Source organism: Agelaius phoeniceus, chromosome 6, assembly GCF_051311805.1.
Source record: "Agelaius phoeniceus isolate bAgePho1 chromosome 6, bAgePho1.hap1, whole genome shotgun sequence".
NCBI classification, from domain to species: Eukaryota; Metazoa; Chordata; class Aves; order Passeriformes; family Icteridae; genus Agelaius; species Agelaius phoeniceus.
In genome coordinates, this window is record NC_135270.1 from 16779827 (window position 1) to 16802484 (window position 22658).

The 22658-nt window shown below is 43.0% G+C and overlaps 2 protein-coding genes across 5 annotated transcripts in view; one reads left to right on the forward strand and one right to left on the reverse strand.

Annotated features, from left to right (window-relative positions):
- TRPM5 (transient receptor potential cation channel subfamily M member 5) overlaps nt 1-10669 on the forward strand; it is a 35673-nt gene extending 25004 nt beyond the window's left edge. Inside the window, exons 17-24 of the mRNA XM_054634733.2 lie at nt 295-427; nt 2819-2993; nt 4957-5125; nt 5829-6007; nt 6436-6568; nt 8535-8607; nt 9442-9532; nt 10569-10669. Of these exons, the coding sequence (XP_054490708.2) occupies nt 295-427; nt 2819-2993; nt 4957-5125; nt 5829-6007; nt 6436-6568; nt 8535-8607; nt 9442-9532; nt 10569-10669 (1054 nt within the window). The remainder of the gene's footprint in view (nt 1-294; nt 428-2818; nt 2994-4956; nt 5126-5828; nt 6008-6435; nt 6569-8534; nt 8608-9441; nt 9533-10568) is intronic.
- A 2255-nt stretch (nt 10670-12924) lies between these two features.
- TSSC4 (tumor suppressing subtransferable candidate 4) lies at nt 12925-17337 on the reverse strand. Of its 4 annotated transcripts, none has more exons than XM_054634737.2 (4): nt 17227-17337; nt 16685-16814; nt 15805-15877; nt 12925-14747 (listed from the first exon to the last, which is right to left on the reverse strand). In XM_054634737.2, exon 4 carries the CDS (start codon nt 14657-14659, stop codon nt 13619-13621), a length of 1041 nt encoding a protein of 346 aa, XP_054490712.2. In that variant the 5' UTR covers nt 14660-14747; nt 15805-15877; nt 16685-16814; nt 17227-17337; the 3' UTR covers nt 12925-13618. The 4 variants fall into 4 exon arrangements, with proteins under 4 accessions (XP_054490712.2, XP_077036035.1, XP_054490713.2 ...); XM_077179920.1 differs by having other exon boundaries at nt 17278-17297; XM_054634738.2 differs by having other exon boundaries at nt 17165-17233.
- Between the last annotated feature and the right edge of the window lie 5321 nt (nt 17338-22658).

Below are 22658 nucleotides of genomic sequence, written 5' to 3' on the forward strand. Positions count from 1 at the left end.
CGTGCATGAGAGGACAGGCTCTAACATTCATTTTTACAGGCTTTGAGATGTGCTTCTGCAGTAGGAGCCTCTAAAATTGATATATTCAAACACATGTACTGAAAAGCTCTGCTTTGTTTGTTTTCTGAAATCCCTTTTATTCAAAGTATCTTATTTTTCATTATTTGTTAATAAATCTCATTGAAGCCAAGAGAGAGAAAAGAGTGTTCCTGCATCTTTTGGTTATTTCTCATCACTCCACAGACATGAGCAGTACTTGCTGAGAGCTGATATTTCATTCCATGTCTTCTGCAGGATGCTGAACTCAACTTTTCAAGCTGGCCGTACAATACTCGCCATTGATTTTATGGTGTTTACACTTAGACTTATCCATATTTTTGCAATTCATAAACAACTTGGACCAAAGATCATAATTGTGGAAAGGATGGTAAGTGTGCAGTTTGTCTCAGATAAATACTTGTGCCTTCTAAGAAATGGAGAGTAGGAAATCTTGTCTTTAGAAAGGAAATAACTTTATAATCTGTCTTTATTTTACATTTTTAAGGCTTGTCATTTTGCATGATCCTGTGTTCTATTATAGATGGAATGTATGAAGTAGATCCTTTCACACACCTCTGTAGTGCAGTAAACTGGTCCCAATTTCCTAATCCTTGTATTTTACCTAATAATTTATCCTCAGATCTGGCTAACAAAGAGCAGTCTTTGCCTTTCTGCTATTCCTCCTACTTCCTAAGCTGTGTGAACCCAGGGCAAAGACCTCAGGCAGATGACAGGACATGTACAGAAGGGCAGGGCTTCCAATACATGACTTGGGAAAACAAATCATGTTTTTTACAGCAAGTGGGGGGGTGGAAATCAATGAAAAGGGATAGCTACAAGTTCCCTACAGGAGTTATTCTTACTTGTACTTTTTAGCTTCCTGTTACAATGAAAACATATTACTACTTTGTGAGCAGATGTTGGAAGATGTTGATGAAATATTGTTATTTATTACTGCTCTCTTGCAAGAAACACAACATTGGGGTTACAGTTACTGTGCTTGGGTATGCATTAGTATGTTGAAATAGCTTTTTATTTAGGCATGTTAATCCTCCAGGTCAGTTAGCTCATGCTAACTGATTAATAGAGTTCATCTAATTGTAAGTACCATTACAGAATCTACAAATATTTGATTTGTAACTCACAGCAGAACTCAGTAAAAGCTCTACAGTCTAAACAAGCCTATACATTGAATAAACATAACTACCAAGCTATTTGGATTTGTCTACAAATGCAATAACTGGAACTCTAAGATGACATTTGGTTGGACTAGCAAAAGGGTAAATGGCAAATAAATATTTGTCCTTCTTCATTATCTAGCTTATGGCACTACAGACTTCTATTGTGAGAGAAGAAGTCAGAGCTACAGCTCCTAACCCTTCCTTTGCTGCCTGCCAGGCTAAACCAGGGCCTTGAACAAGTCCTACCTGTGCCCACTCTGCTGGCACCTGAAGTCCTGCAAGATAACACTGGGGCTGGAAAGATGCAAACAAGAACATAAATAGCAGCCTAGAAAAAGCCCTGCCAGGGACCTTTCATCTTCGCCCCACCCAAGCCAACACAATGCCCCAGCTTTGGTATTTCAGTGTTGAATCTTACATCAAAGGAAGAAACAGTGAAGGTTACCTCAGTAAATGAAACCTGCCTGAAGGGTTCAAGGGTGTTCAAGCAAAAACATCTCCCTTATTTTAGAGAGAAGCAATCCCAGATGGTCTCTTACTGTCTTTCCCCTTTATACCCTTGCTACAGATTTGCTGAAACAGGTCTGGTAATTGCTAAAATTCCAGAAAAATACTCATTTCCAGAGAGACTGCAGATTGGAAAAAAAATAGTTCCAGACTTGTCACCACTCTCCCATCACCATGATACCATTACAGCCCTGCAGCATTCCTAAATTTTAGATCATCCAGAAAACAAAAAAGATTAATGGAAGTCAGACATCAACTCTGTCTTGCCTGGCTTAGAGATGATGTTTCTTATCAGAACTCCAAGTAACATCCTGGAGCTCTGAAATGCCTCTGCTTTTGGGTAACTGTACAATCCAATAATCTAATTGAAAGGAATCTACAGTCCCTAATGAACTCTGTCAGATCAGATGGGGAGAGGATGAAGTGTTCCTCTTCCACCAGGGAAAAATTATTGCACTTGATATTCATATTAGATTTTTTTTTAAGTAAGTGTTTTAGGATTCAATTACTTGTGCTTCTGTGGAGAAACACAATGTTTAAAAGCAGGAAGCCCCAAAAAGAATCTTTCAGATGCATCACTTAGCTTGAAAACTGAAGACAGAAGGAACCTGATCCTTGCAGCCTTCACTGCCTGCTGTATCAGTGGCTCAGTACTACATCAATGAGTACTGACTGCTACCAGGATTCTCTGCTGCAGCAGAACTCTTGTAATTCACAGGAAAGCAGTCCATGGTACTGAGATAGCTCACAGAAAATATGCACTTAAAAGATAAAATCTGACAGTCACTTAAAATGTGTTTCATTTCTATATGTTTGATTATTGGAAAGCAAGATTTTAGTTTAAAATGTGGCTTTATCTAAATGAGCTATCAAAGAATGCTTACTACAGGCCAAGGACAATATGGTAACAGCAAGGTCAGATGAGGAATTCTGTGCATGGAACTGTATCCTATTCCCTCTCCTTTAACCTAAACAAGCTTGTAAAGAAACAGAATTATTTGAGCCATATTCATACAGAAAGACTACTGTTCCTTGACTATGCTATCACAGTCACTGCCCCTCCTTTTCTCCCCTCCCTCTCTGTTTTGTAGATGAAGGATGTTTTCTTCTTTCTGTTTTTCTTGAGCGTGTGGCTCATTGCCTATGGTGTGACAACGCAAGCTCTGCTCCATCCCGATGACAGCCGAGTGGAATGGATATTCAGAAGGGTTCTTTATCGTCCCTACCTTCAGATATTTGGCCAGATCCCACTGGATGAAATAGACAGTGAGGAAACTTCTTTCCCCCTAACTTGGCCATTTTTGAATGTACACTTCTGATGAGAGCATGGAGTTCTTTCCAAGTATTGCCCTTTTTTAATTTTGCTTTTTTAAAATCTCTGTCCTGCAGGCCAAAGCTTACACATTACTGTCACACAAATAGTGTATTTGCAAAGAGATATTGGGCATTGTGGAGCTACATTAGAGCGTAAGGGCTGGCCCTGTTTAGATAAGCTCTCAGAAATACACAAGGATTTGCAGTTTTAAAGGCTGGAATACCTGCTTTCATTTCAATCCATTTCCTTTCAGTTTACCCTAGACCCAGATAACCCTCTGTAAACTCAAATAATAAATAACAGCACCTCCACACATTTTGGCAGTAGTTTAATGCAACCGTGTTAAAGCAGTACTGCTCTGCCCATAAGCAAACATGTTTTAAAATAAAATTACTCCAGAGCATTTATTTACTCTGGAGATGAAGCTGCCCAAATCAAATAAAGCTAGTAATTGCTTATGTGCAGCATTGCAAACAAAACAACATTAAAATAATCACAAGACACTGAAATAATTAGACATAGAAGTTCAAAGACAACATTTCTGATAGGTAAGCAAGTAAAATACAGAACAGGTCACCCACCTCCCAGGGAAGTCTGCAGTAACACCACAGCCTTTAGCCAGTGCTAAATCTCACAGCAATAATGAAGTGGGAGTCAAACTTGGAGCAATATAAAATAGAGCCCAAAAAAGCCATAGACAGAAGCAAACTAGTAAGCATTCTCTCATGCTCACTGTGCTTAGTAAGAAAAAGCATGTCTTTGAAAAGCCAAAACACCTGAATGACACAAGAGAGGAAAGTGATTCATGTCCATTTTAAGTATCTATGCTGTAAGCATGTACAGCACAATCAGTCACCCCTATTTCCATTAAAGTAATTGGAAAGAAACAAATATTTCTGGAATATAATTCAACTCATTTGCCAAAAAGTCAGGCAAAGCATTCCCTAGAAAGGTGCATTTCTCTCCCCTGAAACTCCAGTGGGTGCCTCTACCTAGGTAAATAACTGGTTAAGAGTAACAGAGGAAAAAAGAACCAATTACATGGGCAATTTCCAGAAGGGATTAATTTGTCCTAGGGCCCTCTGGGGCTTGTTCTGTTTAACATCTTTATGAAATATATAGAAAGGGAGAGGGGTAATGAGGAGGACAAAATTTGCTGACAAAACTACATCACTGGGTAGCAAAGACAAAAACTGACACCTAAGAGAGGCAGAGGAGCCTCATGAGTGCTGAGTCATCGAATGAAATTCAGTGTAGATAAGTATAAGCTAGTGCCCTTGGTGAAAGAAACCCCAGCTTGGTGAGCTCTGATATAACCACATGCTCTAATGAATGTAACCAGGGGGTTATCTGTAGCACCAGGGAAAATGATTACAGGGAAAAAAAGGAGGGAAAAAAAGTAAATATCATTATGCTACTCTAAACTTGTGGGTTTAATTCATAGCTGGAGACAGAATACAGCACTGGGCCTCTAGTCTGATGCAGTAGAACCAGACCTTCATCCTAACCTCAACCTCAGATACACAAAGCACTTTAAATTAAGAATGAGGAACCAATCCCCTTCCCAGCTTTTACTGAGTTTTCTCTTCCAACCTACGTGCCAGGCATGAGGACACAAGGATGTGGGGGAACACAAACTCAGAGGAGGTTTGATTCTGAGAACTCAAAAATAGTCTAGAAAGGATCCAGCCCTTTTATGATGAACACTACTACAAAGCCAGCGGTGACAGACATCTTGCCACTAAATGAGCAGCCAGGTTGTGGAGGTCTGCAGAGTCCTAGGGCTGCAAATACCTTGCACAACAATCCAATGTCCTTTTATGTACACAACACGATTACACTTCCACAAAACCAAGGAAAGAAACACACTAGGATTTGCCATAACTATATTTTTTCTTCCATCTTCCTTTGCAGCCTCACGAACATATCCCAGGAATTGCACATTTAACCCCCTGCAGATTCTGCAGGAGAACACACCATCCTGCCCCAACAGCTATGCCAACTGGCTCGTCATACTCCTGCTGGTCATCTTCCTGCTGGTCACAAACGTCCTCCTCATGAACCTCCTGATTGCTATGTTCAGGCAAGAGGGATTTCACTATGTATTAGGACAGAGGCTGCAAAGCCTTAAGTGGATGCCCACATCTTCTACCTCACTGCTGGCTATTCCTTTTAAAATACACTTGTCATTTTCCTAATGAATATTACTTGGGGGTTGGTAGGCAGAATCCTGTGATCAGACAGCTCTAAAGCTTTCATCATCCTTACTCTAGTCGCATGGGAGACAAGGAGAAAAGAAGCCTCTTTTACTGCTAAAAATTCAATTAAACATGCACAGAAGGGTCCGAGTCCCTGGCTGTGTGGAACCACAAATCTGCAGGTGCACAGCAGCCATAAACTTGGCAGGCTTTACAGGCTTTAAAGTGGATGATTTGCACATCAGGGAAATGCTTGTTGTCAACACAGTTAATAATGATTCATTTGGTTGAAGAACTGATGTGGCATGTTTGCTGATCTTTCCTGAGAAAAGTAGAATTATCTTTCTTAAAAAAAAAAAAAAAAGCCAAACAAAACAAATGTATCTTTCAACATTTGAAGACTGCAACTGCAATTCTTGTAATATCTAAGAATTTGTGCAAACTTTAGATTAAATTAACACTACTTGCTGACCTTGCTGTTCCTTTTTTAAAGCAAATACAGGACTAAATTTTGTTTTATTCATCTTTAACTTGTTGTGGTGAAAAGAGTTACATGTTTTATTCCTCCCCCCCCCCCCCAAATTACAGTTACACTTTTCAAGTTGTCCAGGGCAACACAGACATCTTCTGGAAAGTGCAGCGCTACAACCTGATTGTTGAATACCATGGCCGGCCTGCCTTAGCACCACCATTTATAATTATCAACCACATTACTCTGGTTCTCGGAAGGCTCTTCAACAAAATGGAACAAAAGAAAAAACACCTGGGTGAGTTGTTAACAAATGCAATCAAGCAACTGTAGAGCCTGACTCTCTCCAAGGACATGGTGCATACACAAAACAGCAGAGCGAGATGGATTTCCTTAAGCTGAGAGTCACAATTTATTTTTAACAAAGAGTGCCAGGAGAATACAAACAAAAAATTAAGGTTTATAATTTAAACTATGAACAGTTTCCCACAGCGCATTTCTTGTTGCATAGTTATTACAACAAAGGTAGCAATATAGAATGGGTTATAGGCATTTGATTTCGGAAGATTTAACAATTTAAGGTTTAAGGAATAGTTGTTTCACTTGCTTCTGAGTTTTAGCAATTATTAACCCTAAAAAAACGTCCTCCTTTAGCATAGCAGCTTTTCACTACTAGTATCAGAAAAAAAGGGGTAAAATATAATTCTTATCTTATTTTTCCTACAGAAAGAGATCTTCCAGTGGGCCTTGATCAAAAAATCGTAACATGGGAGCTGGTACAAAAAGAACATTATCTCGTAAACCTTGAGCAAGAAAAGAAAGAAAGCAATGAAGAAAGGCTGAAGGCCACATCTAATAAGTAAGTTATCCTGACCCACAGGAAGAGTAACTTGCAAACCTTAAGCTTTCACTGAGTCCAGCATTGAAGTTCTTGTAAAGCTTATATAAAGGGTCCAACTGGAATGCAGTTAGGAAACACACAGTCCATGAAAAAATGTGAGAGGCCAGCATCACTACAATGTTAGAGTGTCACTCCTGAAGTATGAACAATTATAGACCTGCAAGTTCCAGCCAAATCTGTGGTCAAGCTCAATGAAAATCTTATTCATGAAGAAAATGGTGGGCAAACATTTTGTTTGCTAGACTGCAGTACACATAATTTTATCCCCTGTAGGAATGCAACACAGACTTTTGAATGGAAGTTTAAGATACCTTGAATTAGCCACAGATGCAGAAGAACAAATACTTATGCCTTTATGGCATGGGACTGGGTTTCCATATGTGTACCTCTCTATATTTCCCCACTAGAAATATCACTTGAATTAGTTTAGTCTGATAAAGTATACGTCCTAGATTATTATTCAGAGGTTTAAACCTTTAAGTGAGACACAAAGTAGTTATATGCATGGAGAACAGAAACATCTAAGACAGAAAAGCACTCCTTAAAGAAGCTTTTAACACATATTCCAGCTGCTTTCTCTTAAAATAAAACAGACTTCAAACAGAGGTGCAAGGGGTGTGAAAGTCACCATAGTAAGAAAGTTCCATGGAAATGTTCCTGTGCTGTCTGCTTTTTTTCAAAATAAGCTTCCAACTCATAGAATAGCTGGAGACCAGAACACCATACTTCCATTCTTGGAAAATACTCCTCTCCCTCTAATTCACAAAGACCTTAATTCATAATAATTTAGAATGCCTATATAGGTTTAAACTTGATTCTCATAAGCAGATCACTGACAAACCCCAGGAGTGAGAACCTAAGTTGAGATAATGCAATAAATGTACATGCAATTGCTTCCAAGCAAAGGGTACTATGTCCTTTATATAATAAAGGATATATAAATTACATATATATATATATATATAATAAAGATGGTACGATGTAGGTGAAGTTATTGGAGGGGAAAAGTGAGAATCCATCTGGCTTCACAGTATTTCAGGTATAGCAGAGCAAGAGAAAGACTGGAAGAGGTTCAGATGAACACCACTACCCCCATGGCTTTTATTTTTGCTCTTAAGTGGTAGCAGTGTGGTTTTGAAATCTTAGGAAACCCTCAGGAATTGATTGTTTGAACTTTGGCTGCACTGAACCAATGTCAAAATGCATTAGACCCACCCAGCAGCAGATCTTTCACACAGATGGGACTGGAACATTGCCTGTGAGAGGGAAACTGAAAGAGTAGCTAGGAGAAACCAGAGAGGGATTTGCCAACCCTATGAGGAATCAGATGCTGGGAATAAGGAACTGATGGGAGAACAGGTGAAGGATGCAGAAAGCATGGGGATAATTCAGCAATTTGGAGGCACCACGTGGAAGTTCCTTAAGCAATCCCTCTGGACCGCAGGGAAAAAAGGGATTGGACTGTCAAGCCAGCTTCCAGAAATGAAAGTTTGCAAAAATTTTAAGTGGCTTTTCTCTGTTGTGGCCTCAGTTCTCATACCAGGACCAGTTTCCATTGGGTACTGATGTTTCCAGGTAGGAAAGACAAGTGGCTCAAAAGACAGAGCAGCTCCTTTCTCCTGCCCTTGATTTCCACAGCAACTGAGGCTACGTGGCCCTCACCAGAAGCTGAATAGCTGCCTTGACCTGTCAGTTGTGAGTCCCTGGGCAACAGGTGCATGAGAGTGTTCCAGAGATGCTGTTCTGCCCAAAAAAATACTTCTGTGAACACCTTAAAAGGAAAAAACTTTTAGGGGGCTGTGGGATGTCTAAGCAGCACAGAGCTGCAGTGAAGGGCCATGGGTAAAGTTAGACATGGTTTGTGCTTTATGATTTCTTCTGAAGCCTCTCCTTTTTGCTCAAGGTGTTTGCTTTGTTTCCACAGGGTGGAGAATTTGTCTAAGTATCTTAGTGGATTGAAAGAACAAGAAAAACGATTTAAAGTTCTGGAAGCCCAGGTAAGTAGTATTTTCTAGGCATTTATATCAGCTTTAGAATTTCATCATCTTTCTCTCATTTAATGGTGGTTTGGCAGACCCTAGGTAGGGATAAAGGGACAGAAAACCAGATCTATATTATGGTTTCACTTTCCTTATTGCTTTCTGGTGATAAATGTATGTAAAGAAAAATGTCTACACTCCTTTAGAAAGGAGAAAAGGGAATACAACATTTCTTGCTCTCTTTGGTAGTTTACTTGAGAGTGTTTATTTCCTTTGATAAGGATGCTTCTGGAATGAAATGCTTCATCTTCTCCCCTCTCCCCCCCTTCTTGTCCTTCTAATATTTCCTTTTTTTTTTTTTTTTAATGTCAGCTTGGAAAATACACACATTCTGTCTGATCTGACCTAATCTTCTTGTACATCTAATTTTCGTAAGATACCAAGTACCAACTCTCAAAAGGGAAGTGTCCAACATACAATTATGAAATCCAAATAATAGCAGGAAATTCTGTCTCGAGCTTTTGATGACAAACCCTCACAATATAAACAAACAACATTTCTTACACGGCCTGAAAATGTTAAACCACCTGCTATGTACCACAACTCTTATTGTTTTCTTTATCTCTGCGACTCTCCTGTATAATTTTGGCCTCACTGAAAATTCTTTATCTTAATACTCCTGCTACAGTTTCCTGCTCCCTTCTTATCCCTTTTATGGCTTCCTGAAAAAAGTCAGGCTATACAGGTCCAACAGAAACACACAAGGAATGCTTTATTATGTTTGTGCCAGCTTCAGGTCTTGCAATATCCTCACAAAAGAGAGCAGGTATTTAATCACTACCTACTTTGTAGATTTGCTACTGTACAGCTGTTATCTCCTCCATGGCAGAGGTTTTAACCAAAACCAACCTCTTGTGCACTCAACCAGCTCCAAACTACACATGTAAGTACTGAAAACAATCATGGAAAAGCTAATTAATACAGCTGAACAATGTAGCTTAAAAATGCAAGGTGGAAAAATAAGATCGGAAAATAACCCCATAAGGAGCTTCCTAGAGGTAATGGGAATATAAACAGGGAACAAAATATTCTTAGTTCAGAGTGAAAAAATTACCTTTTGTAAAATACATTTTAAAGCTTTGGGGCAAGGACTGTCACTCAGGGTGAGTTAGAATAATCTCTACCAGTTCAAACACATGAACAAGTATCTATTTGCAACAGAGGATTGCCTTGGGGGTTTCTTGAGTCCATGAGATAATCCTACAGAAGTACTGCAAAAATATTTAAAATGCATAGCAATAATCATTAAAAATAAAAACTGAGCAAGTCTCCTATTATTTTTTTAATTAACAGAATTCATTTGCCTTTAGAGCTGCACCCATTGCTGTCAGTTAAGAATCATATCCTGTGTCCCAGGGCTCTACTGCATGGAGTTTTAATCATTAGAGACAGGAACAAGCTAGTTCTCAGCCACTGCAGGATATCCAACACAATAAAGATTTTGGATATCCTTCTTAATGACCTATTTCAATATCAACCTAATGCTACCACACAAAACAGCCTCCAAAACCCATAAACTGAGTATGTATACACTACATGGAAAAAAGTAGCTGGAAAACTCAAAGCCACAACATGACAGGACCTCAAGTCACTCAGATTTGAGCTAACCTCAAGCTTTATTTAATTCTGTCAGAAGCTTATATAACACTTATGTGAGTTGCTTCATTATCAGTATTCCAATAAAACAACTCCATCCCATAGCAGGCTTCCCAGACATTTTGATACTGTAACTGCATAAAAAACCAGAAATTTAAATAGCTGAAAAATAACCCTGTGTTTATCATTTACTAAGTGAACGCAAAATAATACAATCTACAGTGTCTTTTTTTCAACATTTTAAAGTTGCTTAAGCAATTACTACTATGTGCCCCTTGTCCTAATGCTTTTAAACGAGTACATGACTTTTCCAACCCTATTAGGTGTGAAGAGTGCCAACACAGAAGCGCCTTTGCCACAAAGAAGGGAAAGAGAAGAGCGTGCAGATCAGTTTGAGACTGACATTGGATACATTGAGAATTAAATTTTATTCTATTTCTTCACATTAAACCTTCTGTCCTACTGAACTACTCTACAAGTAAAATCCTAATCTCTTGAAGGCCTAAGGACAACAAGCTCTCTACACTAAGCACTATCAGTGCCTGACATTCCTAAGGATTTCTTGGTCTTTCTCCTTCAATTTCCTGGGCTTTGTTTCCTGCTGCTCCCATAGCACTCAATCCTTTCTCCAAAACCATTCCACAAGCAGCATTAAAACTTTCTCCTCCAGGGTGACTCTACAACCTTATTTTCTAAATACCATTTGTTCTCCAGCCACCACACCCTCAATTCACCAGCACCACTGCCAAATTCCACACTTCTCTGTTCAAGGGAGTCTCCTTTGGAAGGGCAGTCACTTACGCACTTAAAAACAAGCTCCTTCCTTGGCCAAGACATCAAGCTTGTACTCCCGAGCTGCTTAAAACAAGGAAATCAAGAAAGAGTTTCCAAGGAAAGGGCCTGAATACTGAAACATTACAAAACATGCAGTTCCTGGAGCTCCTACAACTCTCAAACAATTGCACTCACCAGCTTCTCTTCCCACACTGGCTCCTATGAGGTATTCCTTTGCTGGTATTCCTTCTTAAGGGCTCCTCACTCAACCTCAGAGAGTGGAATCACCTGGTTTTTGTTGGTCCCATGCCTCATCACAGCTGCTGCCAGTCCCCTGCTGGAAAGGAGCCTTTGCCTCCATGTATCACACCTCATGGAATACCTCCTTTACATCTAAGCATCTGATTTCATTTTACTTTTCTTTCTCAAGGGTCAGGGGGAAAAAGAAATCACCTAAGAGACTTTAAAACAAGAATGTGTACCAAGAATTATCGTGCAGTCTAAGAATCTGGGCTGGTTGTGGCTTTTTCCATCACTTAAACTGGCTTGTACATTTTTAGCATATAAAAACTCACTGTCTTTATTAGAATTTTGCAAGATATACCATTAAAATATCAATACCATCCTCTAAGGGGAAATTTCTTTGGAATAATATAAACAGCATCAGAAGGGGGAAGTATTGGGCTATGTCTGACTCTGATACAAACTTCAACTGCATTTCCTCACACGTATAATATTGTCTCTATGCAATGTAATTGTAGATTGCACAAAAGCTTTCTGTTAGCAGAGGTGGAAAAAAAAATAAATCTCAGCTCTGACAAAAATGAGCCTTTTAATAACAGATATTAATCTTGTTATGATGGCTTAATGAAACAGGCATTTGTCCAGTTTATTCAGCTGTGCCCCAGACCTGTGACTCCATTAGCAGTGATGGAATTTTGATAGTCCTACCTGTTCCTCACCCTGGGCAAGCAGAACTCATAAACCCAGTAAGTTGGTACTACTGAACTGCAATTTTTTTTGTTAAGAAATAACAGGTAGCTCACAACAAGCCTTCCCTGCTCTTGGCAGCAGTTTCCATTTTGAAATGGCTACTATTTTAATGTGATCACTAATTATCCACTGGAACCCAAAATCTATCCATTGGGACCTGCTGTGTGTCCACTCACATGCACTGGAACAACCAATGTATTTACCAACGACCCACTAAGCAATGTGCATTCAACTGCATACTCATGAGAAAATACATTCTGCTCTGAAAACTAGAAGGTGAGTTTAGAAAAATGGAGCACAACTGCTCCTTTTACACAGTTTTCTGCTTCTTCTACCAAATGATGCATCAGTTCAAACACAAAGCCCAAGTGATTTGGGCCTCCCAGTTAATAACTGTTAAGATGAAGTCACCCCCTCAAACATCCTTCAGAGTTTGAGCAAGCACAATCTACCAAGAAATATCACAAACTCTTCAAAATTAATCTTTCACTACACAGTTGTAAATACTACTCTTGGGATTTGTTCATTTAGAATAATGACCAAAAAAATGTCAGTCCGAAGTGACCTGAACTAATTTGAGTTTCAAATCATGTAACCTTTCAAAGAAATTTAATCTTTCAACCTTATTTATTAAATTTACTAGCACTGTGGAAAAAACCCACTCTATTTGACATTCCCTACAATGTGATTCATTGTATGAGATGACTCATCCTATGAGGGGATTATACATTGTAAAATGATTGAAAATGTTAAAAATGTGAGGTTTAGAATCTGTAAGACTTGAGGGAGAAGTTAGCAAGACGGCAAAGTTAGAGTAACACTTTAAAAGGTTTTCAAGACAGTTTAGGAATCAAATAAAATGTTTGGTAAAACTCCTACAGCTGCATTACTCAGCATGGTTCAGACAAGAAATCAAGTTACAACCAAAAGTTTATTGTATCATATAGGAAAAAGTCTCCAGTTCTGGTATAAATATCTGATTCCCACAAATGCCCCAATCCACATATAGAATCAGTATGGAAGCAGCACCTCCTGGAAAGGACATACAAAGGTGCAGATCCTCACATCATGTCACTGGGCACTGTTGTGCTTTCACCCTCAATGGTAATGACAGAAATGTTTTAAACAAAAAATTTAAAAGACTTTCCTTCCTGGGACAGGGCGACAAGAAATCACATCCAGTGGAAGACTAGGTTTTATTTTCATAGTTTAAAAATCTCTACATAATGAGCTCATCACCTTTTCTCCAGGATTCCACAGGATTTGGGAGCAATTCCAAAACTGGGAGTTACTAGGAAGCCCTGCAACCGTTTAGCTAACACTTCTGTTTCTTTGGATACTTCAGCTCTGGAGTATCACACTCGATTCTATCCTGCCAGGATGCAACTATCCTGTGCCCACGGAATTCTCATCAACAAAAAGGCTGGAGTTTATTTTAGGCAGCTTAATTTCTAACAATATAAAACATTCTTGGTGGCTATGATGCAAACTGTTGAACAACAAGCTACCGTGTGGTTTTCAGACCAGAAAGGGAAAAAAAAAAAAAAGAGAGAGGGAAAAAAATGACCAAGACAAGTCCTGGGATGTCTCCAGTGTGCTTCATCCTTCAGGACTCTTCCTCCTCCCCTTCATCATCTACTTTAGGTCGGAAATTTTTCCTGCTCTTCTTCTTACTGCAGTGGAATCCAACTGTTCCCAGCGATGGCTCTTCACCTGCACCACTAAGCCTTGCATCAGGTTTATGTTCTGTGTTCTGGTCCCCTTCCATCATGCACTCCTCCTCCTCTGCTGCCTTTCCACTGTCACTGTCTAAGTGCCCCAGCTCAACCTTATCCTCTTCCCTCAGGTCATCAGTCTTCTTAAGAGATTTTCCTTTCAGATCTGTCTTCATCTGTTTCTTATCATCCTCCCCTGTTGATGTTTTCTTTTCCAGTCCATCAACACCTCTTTTAGTTGGTTTGGTGAAGACAATCCTCCCAGCTCCACAGCTGGAAGGGTCCTGGTTGAAGGATGGGGTGTAGCTGTCTTGGGTAGCCGAGCTCTGTTGCTCCCCTCTTTTCTTCAAAGCACCTAGAAATTCCATGGCCACTGCCCTGTTGGTCTTGTCACTGGACTCTGAAACTCCCTCCAGGCTGTATTTGGTCCAGCGCTCCGGGTGTGCCACGTAGTCAGGCACTGCAGGAGAGGTTCTGGGAGCCTGCACTGCTCTGGCTTGCCTTCCCAGGTTTTCTGGGACCGCGTTACCTGAAACTGGGGTCGGAGGCAATGGGCGCTTGAACCTCCCATCAACAACATTATCTTCAGGCATTGAGGGCACAGACAGCTTGGCTGCCTCTTCCAGGCAATCAAAAATGCTCTGGCTACGGAGAGAGAACGTAGAACTCATGCCCTTCAGATGGAATGGCTGGACAGGAGATCTGTGACCGCTGTTTGAAGAGTCGGGTGTCTCCCCTGATCTGAAATCCCCTTCATCTACAGATGGCTCCTCAGGAGATATTGTATCAACTTCTGCTTCACCCGCCAGCCCCAGGTCATCGGAGTCAGAATCACTGAGCGACACCGTGTCTGAGGGCAGAGCTCCTTCAAAGTCTCTGCCACCATCAGCCACTATCCCCAGAAAAGGTTCACCTGCCTCCTGGTCTCCCATCTTCGAGCTGTCACTCCACTGAGATCCTTGATGTAGGCCCAGGAACAACTCTAAGTACACTTTTCCAAACACCCAGCAAGTTTAGTGCCTAGAATACAAAGGAGCATAAAAACTTAACTGTGAAATGAGAACCAAGAATGAGACCATCACTCTGTGTCATGCAAAGTAATTATAACTGCAATATAACAGTTAGCTGTGCTTTAGGGATTCCCAAGCAATTTTGCTTCAAATGAAAACATTATTTAAGGAATGAATGCACATTAAAATTAAAGATTTACACAAGACTGAATACAAGAATATGAAGTAATTGAAAGTAATGCTACCTAATTTCTTTACAGGTAACATCAGGTCCAATTACTAAAAGATGAACATAAAGCTCTTGAGTTAATCTGAATCCCCCAAAGCTGTCTTATACATCTTCCAGGAGACAGCAATGAGCTCTCCATATTACACCCTGTGTTTATTCACACTGTAAAAATCCACAAAAACACATCCAATTTCTCACACTTTTACTTGGCCAGTACAACCCTTATTGCACTAGCTCTGTACCTGCTGTTCCAATACCCATCACATTCTGCCTATTACAAATGACACTACCACTGATCCCTATCAGTGACAGAAAACCCACAAAAATATCAGGGCCACTGTTTCAAGTGTGCTTTAATGTGGCATAAAGTACAAGCTCCACTCCCTCCTTTGGCTTCATGCTCTGAAGTCATTGCTACGTTCCAGGAATTGGAAAACCAGCCAGCTCAAGAAATCTATCCCACTGGATTAAGAAAACTAATCACACATGCCATGCTCACACATGGAAATGAGGAGAGATTGCAACCACAGGCCTGCAAGAGCTGGCCCTTCAGTCAGTAAATGACAGTGTGATTTGAAGCCTGACTTCCAGGAGCAGCTGGAATACCTGACAGTGCCACCTGCTTGAAGGGAACCTTGCTGAATTCAGGTGGTTGATGATGAAGCTACCACTTGCTGGGCAATTGGAAACAGAGCTGGTGCACACACACATTTTGGTTCAGCTCACGTGACTTATGGAAACAGCTCTAACATATTATTAGAATAGGCTTGACTACCTAATTATAGGCTCTTCTGAAACGATGCAGTAAACAGACATGGAAAGTCTGTTAGTCACTCACTTTCTCTTGAGACTGAGTCAGCTTCCCCTCCTGAGGGTCAGTTAAAGCCACCAAAGATCTCAGCACTGCCACCCTAGAAAACAAACATTTCCATCATGATACTGGAAATGTAGTTTTAAAAATAATTCTGTCCCCCTGAATCATCCAAAGCTGCAGAACTGGGTTCTAATTCTGACACAAACTCATGGTGGTATAAAAGTCTGTAGATATTATTGAATTTTTGGCAGAAGAACAGCACACAGCCTAATAACGCAGGCACCACTATATTTACCCAGCCTCCACATTCACACTGCCAACTTTATCCTGTAGAACAGAAGGGAGGTTTTAAAAAAATTCAAGCTGTAATTTGCATGTGCTAAGGACTAAATAAACAGTATTAAATGCAGCTAAGATACAATAATAATAGTTATGCATTGTAAACATTAAATGCTGCTAAGTATTATACCATGGGTAACAGAGACTTGTGTTTTCAAAGAAAGGTCATGTTGAAAGTTAGGGCCAGATTGTTATGAAGCACAAAACAGAGAGAACCTTCTGAGGAGTGCTATGTTCCATGTCAAGTCTGGCTGTCTTTAACAGAAAGGATCTGACATCTACTTTTGAAAACACTGCCCTCCATGTAACCCCTAGCGGGAAATATTCTTAAAATGATACAGCCTTCTGCTCAGTTTTGCAACACATGAAAAGTAACAACTACAACTCAGAAAAGGCCTTGAATAAAGGCCTGTTTTCAGATGGCAACAGAAGTGTTCATCAGGGCTATCTTTGTCTGAGAGCACTTACACAGAAAAGAGAAATTCTGCTCCTAAGGAAATGTTTTAGCCTTAACAAAGTTAGTGTCCAAACGTGCTGGCCCTCACAGCACCCCAGACCCACTCACAGGTTTGTTATGGTGACGTAACCACAGCACGACTCGGGAAGGATGATGTTTCTCCGGAAGGGAAGGTTCCCAGTGGGCTCCTCCATCCTGGTGTTGCTCAGACAGACTCTGTGCGTCTTCCTGCTGCCTCCTGTGAGGGGGACGGACACCTCAGTCACCGCAAACCACGGCGCACAGAGCGCCGCACCAAAGCCCACACAGTCCCTCGGGACAGGGATCCACAGGGCCCCGCGCCAAGGAACAGGGAAGAGGGTCAGGGAAAAGAACATCGGCCGCTGGGCACTCGCCCCGCGGAGGGCAAGGTCACGGTGCAGCCCCAGCCGTGCTGCCCGTGGGCCGCGGGATGCTGCTGGATGCGAACCGCCCGCTCCACACGCGGCCCTCGCTGGCCCTGCACCCCGGGCACCGCCACCCGCCCGGGCACACAGTGCGAACCGCCGGGGAAGGGAGGGGAGGAAATGGAAGGGGGAGCCCCCGTACCCCGACACCGCACAGCCCCAACACCATCCACAGCAGCCGCACGCCTTGCCCGCCTTTCCCACCTCTGCCCCTCCGCCCACGGCCCGCGGGGCGCCGGGACACCGAGTCCCTGCCAGGCTCCGCGGAGCGGCCACAACGGCGGCAGGACCACAACTCCCGGCGGGGAGAGCGGCACGGAAAAGGCCGGCGCCTCCCGGCACCTCCCCGCTCCGCCTCTCTCGGGGCTCCTGGGAGTTGTAGGCGGCCGCCTTGCCTCGGCGGAGGACATTTTGCGAGCCGGGGAGCGGGGCGAAGCGGTGCTGAGCGGCGGGACTACAGCTCCCAGGGCGCACCACAGCGCCGACATTTCGCAGCCTGTTCGGGCCGTGCCCGGGACTCGGTGCCCGGCCGGGTGCGGGGCTCGGTGCGGGGCTCCCCCGGGCACCCCCGAGAGCCGCGGTGCCGCCCCGGCGCTGCCCGGCGCCGTGAGGGGCAGGCACGGCACCGCCGCCGTGAGGGGCAGGCACGGCACCGCCGCCGCTTTCCGCAGTCCCAGTCTGGGAAAAAAACCCCATGTCACAGCTTTTGTTCTCATCAGAAAAGCAGGGCTTGGCCACCACGAACACATCCGAAGTTTTCTGTTTGTTTTGTTTCTTTTTTTTTTTTTTTTCTCTTACGTGTTTATTCTCAAACCAGAAAACCCCAAGTCGCTTGAGGCATAAAACCGCTATCCATCCAAATAAAAAAGTTTCCATTTTCCGTCCCAGAAGAACATTTTTTGCGTGTGTGTCAAGAAGTGGAGCTCTGTCTCAAAATGTTTTATTGGTGCTGGCCAAAGAGGCTCGATTTTTGTTTTTCCCCTTATTTCAGCAAAAAGTTCAAATTTTCAGCACAAATACATTTCCCAAGAGGCTTCAATATTCAGCTTGTTTTCCCTATGTTTAGGAAAAGGTTTGCTCTGCCAGGTGGGTTGTGCCAGACAGTGCTGTCGCTGCAGAGGCTTCACTGGCTCCCTTCAAGCTGGGCCTCACCGTGACTCACCCGTAATATAAACTGCAGCCACTTTATATGCATCCTCAGTTTTTAAATACATACTTTTGCCTGCTGGAGCATTGCTAATTACAGAAATTTATGACACAAGGTCTGTGTTTGGAACACACTTGGCAGCAGTGATGAGGTTATTGCAAAATGTCTTCTGTCTAGCTGGAGTCATGCTGTAGTTTTAGAGCAGCTCTAGAGGTGTTTCCCCATTTGGTGATCCTATTTTTATTTTTTTTTTATGCGTACGCATATGGTAGTATGGTCACAGGCATCCAAACTGGTATCCAGATGGAGGGAGGAAAGGAAAACATGAAGTAGGTGAGCAGGAATGGAAAGGAGAAGAGCAGTAAATGGGCAAACAAAAGGAAGAGTAAACCTGGGTAAAGACTGCTGGTGCTGTGTAACACGGTCTAGGGTGTTGGGGAGACAGCAGGAGAGTCTCTGAGCTTAGTAATGAGCAGGCAGAAAAAAGGATGTGGAGTCATGTCCCATTTCTATAAGAGTGGAGACAAGCAGGGTACAACAGAGTGATGCAGACAATGGCACAGTCTTGTTTTGAGCCATGGTTCTTAGTTAGATGAGGGGCTCAAAGGAGCAGGAGAGGGCAACACCACCTCCGGTGCCTCTGTCACCTGTGGGTGTGGGTGCCTTCAGGGACAAGCCCCATGTCTCCCTTCCCAGAGGCTACACGTTCTCACTTTTTGCCTGGATGCTGCATGTATTGATGACTAAGGAACCTGAATGTACCCTTTCCCTCCTTCCTGTTTTTTTATTCATGAAATTAGCTCAACTGGTTAGAGCATGGTGCTACTAAAACCCAAGGCTGTGGGTTTGATCACCACACAGCACAGGCCATTCATTTTAGGGCTGGACTTGATGATCTGGATGGATCCTTTCCAGCTCAGCCTATTCTGTGACAGAATCGGTGATATTTAGTATCACATGCAGCGGAGAACTGAGGCTGAGCTGCTCATTCTCTGGTGGCTGAGGACAAGGCAGCTTGCAGCAGTGGAAATGTTGGTGTGTTGGGACTTTCCCTATTGCTTGGCGACAGCTGAAATAAAAATAATGAGTCAGAGTCTGAAGACCAACAGATGGGAAAGTGTTTTCCCCTTGCTGGCCTGAACTGAGTGGCTCGAAGAGGGGGCTGGAAGGTGGAACTGGGCTGCAGGACAGGCCATCGTCCAAATGAGCAGGCTGTATCCAGCGTGCAGGCTCCGAGGGGCTGCTCATTTGCGGGGATGGCTCCATGTGTCTGCAGGAAGCCAGCGCGTCCCTGTGCGTGGGGATGGCATGTGAAAATGCACAGCAGCCCCAGCCCCATCTCTGGCGCCACCACTCCTTTCCTGCAAATAAATCTGTCTTTTGGCCCCATCCAGTTGCTGTTTCCGCTGCTCCCTGGCGGGCTCCTGCTGCTGCTCCTGCCCTTGGAGCCTGGGCTAGGTGCCTGGGGCAGGGACCACTGGTCCCCCTTCCCATGGCTATAGGAAAGCAGCAGGCCATTCCCCAACAGCCACCCAGATCCTGAAAGCCAGACAGAGCAATAAGATGCATTTTTCAACATCTCCTGCGTCTGGAAGGGATGTGGAGGTTCCTCAGATGTGGCCACATGCAGTTCTTGAGGGGAGGTGGAGTGGGAAAGGAGTATTTTCCTGCAGGCAAAAAGGAAAAGCGGAGTCATGACCACCGCAGCCTTCTCTGCTGGGAGAATGCAGTCACACCAAGCCAGACTGGTGCAGCCTGAAGGAAATAAATGAGTTGTCCTCTCCCATTTGCTAGAATTAAATCCTACAAATGGCCTTGAAATCCCTTGTGGGGTGGGTTTTCAGAATTCAGTGCTTGATACCACCTCTCTTCTACATTGAGTTTACCTGTTTTACTTTGTACTTTCATTTGGTCCTGCAACAGATTAGATTTATTCCAATGCTGTTTACCCATGTTGGTGCTATTTTCCCCTAAAGTAACTACATGAAATTAGTTCCTGTGGAGTGAGTTTTAATGCAGGCAGGCTATGAAGGTCTTTATCAACTCCATTCTTCACAATAACAATGTTACTGCCAGCCTGTAGAGAACCTGCAGGGAGACACCACAACCCCTTTTTTTTGTTAGCAACATTGCATGTGTGGGAGGGAAGTCCTTTATGAGCAAAATTAATACTCTCTGCAATTACTCCAGTTGTTTAAAAGAAACAAAAACAGTTGGGGGCGTCTGTTCATTTTGATTTAACTACAAAATATTTGCACCAAAAAAACCCTTTTCCCAATCATGCCGCTTTTTCCTTTTTCCTATCCCTGCCCCAAAGTGCTTGATACAAAAAAAAAAAAAAAAAAAAAAAAAAAAGCATAATGAAAGGCTGAATAAGGTACAAAAAAACCCCACAAAACTCTAAAACTCCCCAGATCTCTTGTTCCAACAAGACCTGTGGGAGCACCATCAACCAGCACTGAGCCTTGCATTAACAGCATGAATCCTTGCTGGAGGAAATCTCAGCAGTTTGCTTGCAGCCAGCAGGCAGGGTGTTGTGTGCATGCCATCTCTCCTGGCCCAACACCAACACCTCTCAGTACTCAGCAAAGCTGTGTTCTGGCATGAGGGAATGCCCTAGCAAAGCAGGGCCAAGAAACACTTAAAAAAAAAAAGTAAAAGGTGTGATTAAAGTGTAATTAGAAGTGTTACTTGCAACCACTGGCACTTGAGCTGGGTCATCTAAACCCAGTGAGAAACATCGGGCAGACCACAGTGGTTGCACAGCTTTTTATACCCTCTAATGTGTTTGCAAGTGTGAAAACAACATGGGTTTCAGTTATGCAGCAGTTTTAGCACCTGGGAGGTATTTTCTGTTTGCTCCAGGTCTCTGAGCACTGAAGTGAAAGCATCAGGCCACCAGAGGTCAGCTCAAGGGGTTGCCCCGAACAGCACTTCTGCATCCCAGTGCTTAGGTTATGCCCTGTGCAAGGCAATGTGATGTTCTGTATTGCACTGCTTAGGTTATGCCCCGTGCAAGGAAATGTGATGTTGTGCATCCCAGTGCTTAGGTTATGCCCTCTGCAAGGCAATGTGATGTTCTGCATCCCATTGCTTAGGTTATGCCCTGTGCAAGGAAATGTGATGTTCTGCATCCCATTGCTTAGGTTATGCCCTCTGCAAGGAAATGTGATGCTCCCCAGGCTGAAACTGGGGAGTGGTCAGGAAAAATATGCAGCCTCTATCTAGTTCAGGTGCACAGCATGGTACTTACAGGACTTGGAGCTCCCAGCCTGTGTCTACCACTTGCTCAAGAGCTGGCCAGGTGGGTATATGTTTCTCTCTCCCCTTCAGCACCCACTGGTGGCAGATGGTTCCTCCCTGGGGGCTGTAATTTCACTGTTGCCAACTCCCTGGTGCAGCCACAGTTCCCAGCCCTACCACAGCCCTGACAGTGAAAGAGGTTGTTGAAATAGTCACCTTTTTTCCTCCCATAACTGGAGAGGCTGTGCTGTCATGCCCAGCAAAGGAAGCAGTGGTTCAGAGCAGGAATGTGAGGACAGCCACCAACACATCCTTCATCCCTGAGCCCAGCAAGCAGAGTGGCAGGCAGAGGAGGGTGCAGCCACATCCAGCAGTGAGGGTGCTTTCCTCTGCAGAAACCTCCACCATCAACAGCTCTGGCATGAGAGAGCTGGCTGGATTTATTCCCTCCTGAGAGAATATTGCAACTCTTGGTTACAGCTTTGACAACCTCTGATTAGGAAATGGCATGAGCAATTTATGCATGTTAATCACAGTAGTCTTAGTACGAGACAATTAGGGTCATTGCTGCTTAGAAAACAAACAGCCCAGATGAAGCTTACGAAACAGAGATTGCCAAAGCAAAAAAATACCTCCATAACTTCTCATTAGAAACACTCTAGGAGGTTTTAAAAAGGAAAAAAAAAAACAGTTTGGGAGGGAGGAGGAAAAGAATTTCCACTGGGAAAACATCCTGGCATGGTCCAGTTTACAAAAATTCATGCTTTTATTTTTAATTCCTGAAAAATCCTGTTTCACAAGGAAAAAAAAAAATGTTCCAGTCACATTCCTAGGCAGTGGAATTCCACAGTAAGGTCTCCAGTGACTTTCCAGGTCCTTCAGACCTCTGGAGAAAAATGTTAAAGAGAAATGTAAGCAAGCCAGGGTTGTCTGTGGAATATGAGCACAAACAAGCTGCAAGCACTGCATCCACCCTTCCCCTCACACTCGCTTATCCCCGTGGCCTCACGTGCTCTGAGATGGCAGGACTGCTGTTTTCCAAGGATAACCCATATCTCCACACAGCCTTAAAGGGGCCTGTTTTACCCAGTCCTCTCCCAGTATCATATTCAGCTCATCTGTTTCAAGCACATCAATGCTCGTACTCAAACCTGAAGAGCAAATAAAGGGGACTGAAGTGCAAACAAAGGGGACCTTCCCCACTTGGCTGGGGAAGGTTTAAGATCCCAGCTATAATTCCAGGCTG

Bases quoted from the DNA above. Each gene is read 5' to 3' on its own strand.
- TSSC4 (XM_054634737.2), bottom strand. From the start codon at position 14,659: ATGGGAGACCAGGAGGCAGGTGAACCTTTTCTGGGGATAGTGGCTGAT.